Genomic DNA, 8,075 nt, shown 5'->3' on the forward strand with positions numbered 1-8,075 from the left:
GACAGAGTGCCTGAAGAACTCTGGATAGAGGCTCGTAACATTGTCCAGGAGGCAGCAACGAAAACCATCCCAAAGAAAAGGAAATGCAAGAAAGCAAAGTGGCTGTCCAACGAGGCCTTAGAAACAGCAGAGAGGAGAAGGGAAGCAAAATGCAAGGGAGATAGGGAAAGTTACAGAAACTTGAATGCAGACTTCCAAAGAATAGCAAGGAGAGACAAGAGGGCCTTCTTAAATGAACAATGCAAAGAAATAGAGGAAGATAACAGAAAAGGAAAGACCAGAGATCTGTTCAGGAAAATTGGACATATTAGAGGAACATTTTGCGCAAAGATGAACATGATAAAAGACAAAAATGGGAAGGACCTAACAGAAGCAGAAGACGTCAAGACGAGGTGGCAAGAATACACAGAGGAATTATATCAGAAAGATTTGGATATCCCGGACAACCCAGACAATGTAGTTGCTGACCTTGAGCCAGACATCCTGGAGAGTGAAGTCAAGTGGGCCTTAGAAAGCCTGGCTAACAACAAGGCCAGTGGAGGTGATGGCATTCCAGTTGAACTATTTAAAATCTTGAAAGATGATGCTGTTAAGGTGCTACATTCAATATGCCAGCAAGTTTGGAAAACTCAACAGTGGCCAGAGGATTGGAAAAGATCAGTCTACATCCCAATCCCAAAGAAAGGCAGTGCCAAAGAATGCTCCAACTACCGTACAATTGCACTCATTTCGCATGCTAGCAAGGTTATGCTCAAAATCCTCCAAGGTAGGCTTCAGCAGTATGTGGACCGAGAACTCCCAGAAGTACAAGCTGGATTCCGAAGAGGCAGAGGAACTCGAGACCAAATTGCTAACTTGCACTGGATTATGGAGAAAGCCAGAGAGTTCCAGAAAAATATCTACTTCTGCTTCATTGACTATGCGAAAGCCTTTGACTGTGTGGACCACAGCAAACTATGGCAAGTTCTTAAAGAAATGGGAGTGCCTGACCACTTTATCTGTCTCCTGAGAAACCTATATGTGGGACAGGAAGCAACAGTTAGAACTGGTCATGGAACAACTGAGTGGTTCAAAATTGGGAAAGGAGTACGACAAGGCTGTATATTGTCCCCCTGCTTATTTAACTTATATGCAGAATACATCATGCGGAAGGCTGGACTGGAAGAAACCCAAGCCGGAATTAAGATTGCCGGAAGAAATATCAACAACCTCCGATATGCAGATGATACCACTCTGATGGCAGAAAGTGAGGAGGAATTAAAGAACCTTGTAATGAGAGTGAAAGAGGAGAGTGCAAAAAACGGTCTGAAACTCAACATCAAAAAAACTAAGATCATGGCCACTGGTCCCATCACCTCCTGGGAAATAGAAGGGGAAGATATGGAGGCAGTGTCAAATTTTATCTTCCTGGGCTCCATGATCACTGCAGATGGAGACAGCAGCCCTGAAATTAAAAGGCGCCTTCTTCTTGGGAGGAAAGCGATGACAAATCTTGACAGCATCTTGAAAAGCAGAGACATCACCTTGCCAACAAAAGTCCGAATAGTCAAAGCTATGGTTTTTCCTGTCATGATGTATGGAAGTGAGAGCTGGACCATAAAGAAAGCAGACCGCCGAAGAATTGATGCCTTTGAATTGTGGTGCTGGAGGAGGCTCTTGAGAATCCCCTGGACTGCAAGGAGAACAAACCTATCAGTTCTAAAGGAAATCAACCCTGAATGCTCACTTGAAGGACAGATCCTGAAGCTGAGGCTCCAGTACTTTGGCCATCTCATGAGAAGAAAAGAGTCCTTGGAAAAAACCTTGATGTTAGGAAGGTGTGATGGCAAGAGGAGAAGGGGACGACCGAGGATGAGATGGCTGGACAGTGTCTGCGAAGCAACCAACATGAACCTGACACAACTCCGGGAGGCAGTAGAAGACAGGAGGGCCTGGCGTGCTCTGGTCCATGGGGTCACGAAGAGTCGGACACGACTAAACGACTAAACACACACACAGTGGGGAGAACCTTCCTTAAAACTAATGCTAGCATGCAAAGACAGCATGTGGCACAGCAATTCATAGATTCTACTAAGAGGAGGGTGATATAACAAAAGAGCATCCTGCCTGTAAAAAGTCAGCTTCTTGTCTCTTTTGGAGTCATTAGTCCATAGAAGTTTATGCTGTGATGCAATTGATGGGTCAAAAGATTATTCATTTTGTATCTTTTGCATCCAGTTGGTGGATTTGGAGGCTTTACTTTAAAAAAAAAGATTAAGGTAACTCTTACAGTCCAGAAGTCTGCCTATTGTCACTGTAATTTTTTTAAAGAGTTGAAAGTACTGCAAGTCTTTTGATGCTTCTGCAACAAATTAATATAGCCATTCCTCTGAAAGTTGTATTCAATTATTTTTTCCAATTATCAAAGAAAGGGGAAATACTGTAGACCATATGAAATATAGTTTGGTGAAAGATATTTTTCAGTTAAAATATACTTATGTTTCCTTTGCCCTTGAAAAGCACAAGTCCTTTTCTTATCTGGACAGAAACATATTCCTGTCTCTTAAGAAATCAATTGTATTTGGAAAGTACTGCCTCTCAAGTATTTAATACAATTTCCTCTTATCCATTAAATTGGTCAAAGCCAATTCTCATCAGTACTTCCATGCTTCATTTTGAGAGCTGTGAGCCCAGGTGGATTTAAAAGAGCTGTCTAATTGTAAATGGTTAACACTAGAACTATATTGATTTTCAAAATGATAGTTTCTAATTGAAACTGCAGTTCAATTAATGTAATTGACTAAGTGGACAGGAATATTATGCAGAATAGGGTACAGTGATTCTCACTGTGCCATAGCTTTTATTCCTTTAATTGATAAACATGTCCATTATCTACAACAGGATCTAGGCACAAAAGAATTACTCCTCCCTGCTTCCTAACAGCACATTCTAGTAATTTTTAAAATAGGTTTTAGATATGCAAATAACCAACCACGGGTCACGTTACTCAGTTTCCAAGTAGAAAGCAATGTTTCCAAATGTGGTGACAATGGGAGAATATAACACACCATGTGACCAACCCCCCTCCCCGCCCCAGTTTTTGGCACAAAGTCACTGCTATGTGAAAGTGCTGATAATGGAAGCTCTGGCAAGCCTTACTGGTTCCAGAGTACTCTGAAGGCTTTGAGACCTCTGAATTTGGCAGGGAAAGGCCCTGTACTAGATCACAAAAGAACAATTCCCGAGATGGCCAAAGAGAAAGAGCTAGTCTAGAGCTTGGTATCTTTGCTCTTTCAAAATACTGCACTATCTTATAAACTGGATAAAAAAATTTAATTTCTCAATGGAGGGTAACTCTCTTCACCCATGACTAACTATATTGGCTTGGTAGAATACACAGAGCACATACTACATATTATTCAAAACTGCAAGAAAGCTACAAAGCTGTCTGTCGACCTCTAGTAAGTTTTTCATAGACTTCCTTTGGTCAGTGAACACCTTTAGGTTTCTCCTGGCATTTAAAGAAATGTTAGGGTTCCTTAGCTTATGAAGCATCAACAATGCTGAAGAAATTTGAAACCCAGCTTGTTTACTATTGCAATATCATAGGCATCCTTCGGTCTTGAGAGACTATGGTAACGTGCTCTGTATGGACGACTTGGAACAGCGTCTAGTGTTCAAGGGTGGATCTGTGAGGGTCCTTACAGGCCACCCCCTACATCAACTGAGAAATCTACCCTATCATTTGCTCTTCAAGTAATTTCTAATCATTTTGAATATATGTAGTTGCAGAACTATTAAGTTCTGTGGAACCTGCTCCAGACATATTCAAGACATGAGTTTGATTTGTGGAATGATATCTATGAGGGGAAAGAATGGAGCGAGCCTGTTTAGTAGGAATACCAGCCATTGCATTTGTCTTCATGAACACTTTAAACAGATTTTAAGTAGTTGCTTTGGTACATTGTGCAATGTAGCATTGAAAAAAATCATGGCTATTTTCATTGTTTAATGCATTAAGGTTGATAGGTACAATGCAAATGACACAGAACAGAGCCAGGCAATGTCTAAAATGAAATGGATGCGTCTCAGGTACAGTAGTTGCAAGATGGGTTATTTTCTCAAACCTTTGTGAATCTGGCTCTTTTTTCTCATTATTATTTACAGTATAGTAAATCTCCTAAAGCCAATGTGAAAGAAAAAAATGTATGTACAGGTATGCAATCTGCTGCTGCACATCAGGTTCTGTGGCCTGAAGTATGACTCTACCACTGACTTCTGAAGATGAGTGTGCACCACTCTCACACAGACACAATGCAATCACTCAACATCTTGAAATAAGCACAACTAGGGATATAGCACTTCACTGAGGTTTTGTACTGGTCTACTGAATCAAGCCATGCATTTGAAAGACCAATCTCATGTTTTTAGTGCTATTGATAAAATAAAGTGACAATAGAACGTGTGTGAAAGTCTAACACTTGGGTTACTAAAAGGTTATGAACCATTGTTTTATGGAGTTTTATTAGTGCAACTTCACAAGGCTAAATGGGATTTTCTATGTCTGAATGAGAACTTGAACCCTAGTCTCCTGAGTCTTAACCCATTATATGCACAGTAAAGGAAGACTTAGGAAAAACAAAAGGAAAGAAAATGGAAGAAGGAAGAAGAGGAGAAGAAAGAGAGGGAGGGTAATTTATTAGCTTCTTAATGCTGCTATTGTTACTTCTAAGCTTTTGGTTGCTGGCAATCTAAAAGATCTGTAAAGCAGTTTTAAACAATGTCTTAAATGGTTTATTGTAGAGTCAAGGTGATGACTAAAGATGGGGGTATCCATACACAAATATCCCCCCACAGGTGCAGATACTGCCGCTCCATGGTCCCTTCCTATCACTCTGGAGTTCGCGATGGATTAGCCACTCTTTGACCTGGCAGAGAGGCTCACCATCCCACCTTCTGCCAGGAGTGGCTAATCTATCACAAGCAATAGAGCGATAGGAACAGACCACAGAGGTCGTGGCAGCAGCAGAATTATCAGTGGTTGGTCTAGCCCCAGGGTGCCAGACCCTTGTTATCTGCACCTATGGGGGGGGATATCTATACGAATACCCCCATCTCTAGTGATGACACTAACATACAAAGCCCTAAACTGTTTTGGACCTTGATACCTGGCAGAACGTCTTCTTCTAATAAATTCTGCCCACCCTACTCATGCATCCCAGGTAGGGTGGTTGAGAACATTAATCCCAAAAGAGGCTGGGAAGGAAAAGAGCAGAAATTGTGCCTCCTTGGTGGCTGCACCATGTTTGTGGAACCAGCTCCAAACCAATATTCACCTGACCCCTTCATTGGCTACCTTTAAGAGATTGTTGAGGCCCTGGCTAATTAGACAGGCCTTCCAGGCTATTCCATCTACAAGACAGAGTGCTAACCAACATCTAAGCTAGAGATTCAACCACCTTGACTGGTTGTAATCAATGCAATTGTTATGTTGCATTTTCAGTTTATAATGTCTTTAAGTTTATAATGTTTTCCGCATTTTGTTTTTTGATATTATTTTGATGATAATTTTGTATTAATTTAATGTTGAGTATTATTCTCACTTTGTTATGAACTGCCCAGACTGGCCTTGGTAGCCAGATGGGCAGTATACAAATCAAATAATAAATATACTATAATCCAAAATTGGTTACATGAGCTGTCCACCTAGCAGAACAAGTCATAAATGATGTAAGCTGCCTGAGACTGGAATGGGAAGAGAGAGCCGTTTGGTTCATTTATACGAAACTAAATTTGTACCTTGCAGTCTTCAACACAGAAGCTCTCACAATATGTAACAGGAGTGGGCAAAAGGTGGCCTGCCAGATGTTTAACTGCAATTTCTAACATCCTTCGCCAATGCCTATGCTGGCTAGGGATGATGGGTACTGCAGTCTACTCAACATCTGAAGATTTGTACCTTGCCCATCCCAAAATATAGCATATTTAAAAAGGCTTGAAGGATAATTTATGCAAATGCAGTTGAAATATGATAACTCTTCAATTTCCAATGATATAAATATACCCCTAGTGCTAGTCCTGCAATTTGCTGCCTATAATAATCATCTTACAACTGCAAAGCTGGAATGTTACACAGTAGACATGTAACTTTAAAAGTGAAATAAGAATGTAATTAGAAGGCGAATGAAACAAGGAGAGGAAGCTCTTAGTATCCAAAGGGCCTAGCTATGCTTTCAGGAGACAAGCTGCAAAAATACTGCAATATCAACCACAGCTGACTTCCCCTATGCATGAGAAACTAGTAGGCATCATGTACCAGAACAGCCACCCTAAAAATAATGAAAACTATGACCATGACATGCTACCCAACCTTCATCCTCTACTGCCCAACAGAGGATGAAGAAAGTTACATTACAATAAAGATGAAAACACAAAATGGATAATTGTTATGGTTTTTTTTATTTTATACAAAATATTCAAAGTATGGTATATGAAGAAAAACAATTATGAACACAGGGAAATGAAAATGTATAGAAAAGCAATTTTATGATACAGTATTTCATTACAGTACTGGCAATAACTGATACTTCAAGGGGTGGTTAAAAAGAATTACACAACTTTATTAAGATAAAGTGGACCAGATAGGCGGGGTACAAATTAAATAAATAAAGAAATAAAACAGAAACAATATGAACAGTACAACCCCCTGCACATCTATGCACAAGTTGACTGGTGCCTATAGTAGGGCAGGTGCATTTAGAATTACACACACAACACTGATGTTCCAAATTATTCCAGTACCAGGGGATTATGATGTTTACCATGCCCACAGCTTACTAAATACCTTGAACAAACTATAGATGAAATTAAAATGTTGGAAGTTCACAAAATCACTTTGGAATCTTATTTTGCTAAATCTCAACTGAATGGCGACACACTTTAGCCAAGAAAACCTGCGAAAATAAGGCATATCAAATCAGTTAAACTTTCTTGAAAGGCAACTAACTTCAGCATACTCCTTCTTCTTCTCTCTCTTATACCCAAAAACTCTGCAGATTAAAAAAAAAACAGGCCTAGACTTAATGAACTACTTTGTTAAGCTTCAGTTCCCATAAATTAAAAGAGGCAGATTTTAACAGTTTTAATGAGAAAAAAATGTAGTACTGTAGTATCTATTACTATTGATATAAATAAAAGAACATATGGCTTTCGGAAAGGGTGGCATTTGGCTTCACCGACTAAAAGCATCCACAGGGCATCCAACGACCCACACGGGTCTGTTCGCGCCTTTTATTTTCCCTCCACGACCAGACGCGTGGAGGGAAAGGGCTCCCACCGAGCCCTCCACACCCAGCCCCCGTTCCGCGGCACCACCAGGACCCTCAGCTAGAAAGACCAGCCGCCTCCTCCGCCGTCCCCGGGGGTAGCCCCTCCATGCGGCCCTCTTACCCTCGGGCACGGAGACCGGCGTGGGCGGCCCGTCGGCCCCGGGTTCCTGCAGCCTCCAGCCCCTGGAAAGGAAGATTTTGGGCAGGAGCAGGGACACGCACAGCACCAGGCAGGAGGCCAGGGCTACCGTGCGGAACGTCGGGAACGCCATGGCCAGCGCCAGCACCCGCCTTCCCGACTGCTGAGCCCGGACCCCGAACGGAAACCAAAAGATTTTTCCCCCTCGGCAACGTCACGTCCGCGCCCTCCCTTCTCTCAGCTTCGCTCTCCCGGAGAGTTGGGTCGCCTTCGGGGGGGGGCGAGGGACGCGAGCGCGTGCAAAAATTAGCATACACAAAAAACGCCGGAAACATGCGCCCTGGCTCTTTCTGAGGCCTTTGTCCACAGTGGCTGCGAATGGAACAGGGGCGGGCCTAGGCTAAGACTCTGATGTGATTGAACAGCCTTTGCACCGGAGGGAGGGGCGGCGGGCCTTAAGAATTCCAGCCGTCCCCGGTCCAGTGGGAGGAGGCTTAGTAGAACAAGTACGGTAGCTTGGTGCGTTGGCGGTGTTGCTTTGTGTGTAAAAAAAGAGCGGCGATTGCAAAATGACCCGCTGGAATCGATATATATATATTTTTTTTGGTGTCGCTTTCTGGTTGTAATGG

The 8,075-nt window shown here is 42.2% G+C and overlaps 1 protein-coding gene across 2 annotated transcripts in view; it reads right to left on the bottom strand.

Moving 5' to 3' along the window:
* Positions 1-7,821, bottom strand: part of RIC3 (RIC3 acetylcholine receptor chaperone) — a 31,646-nt gene extending 23,825 nt beyond the window's left edge. Inside the window, exon 1 of one of the 2 annotated variants that reach the window (XM_020801422.3) lies at positions 7,429-7,821. In XM_020801422.3, the coding sequence (XP_020657081.2) occupies positions 7,429-7,579 (151 nt within the window). In that variant the 5' untranslated portion in view covers positions 7,580-7,821. The remainder of the gene's footprint in view (positions 1-7,428) is intronic. The other variant, XM_020801423.3, reaches the window with a different exon arrangement.
* Between the last annotated feature and the right edge of the window lie 254 nt (positions 7,822-8,075).

The sequence above is a fragment of the Pogona vitticeps genome, chromosome 1, assembly GCF_051106095.1.
Source record: "Pogona vitticeps strain Pit_001003342236 chromosome 1, PviZW2.1, whole genome shotgun sequence".
In the NCBI taxonomy this organism is placed as follows: Eukaryota; Metazoa; Chordata; class Lepidosauria; order Squamata; family Agamidae; genus Pogona; species Pogona vitticeps.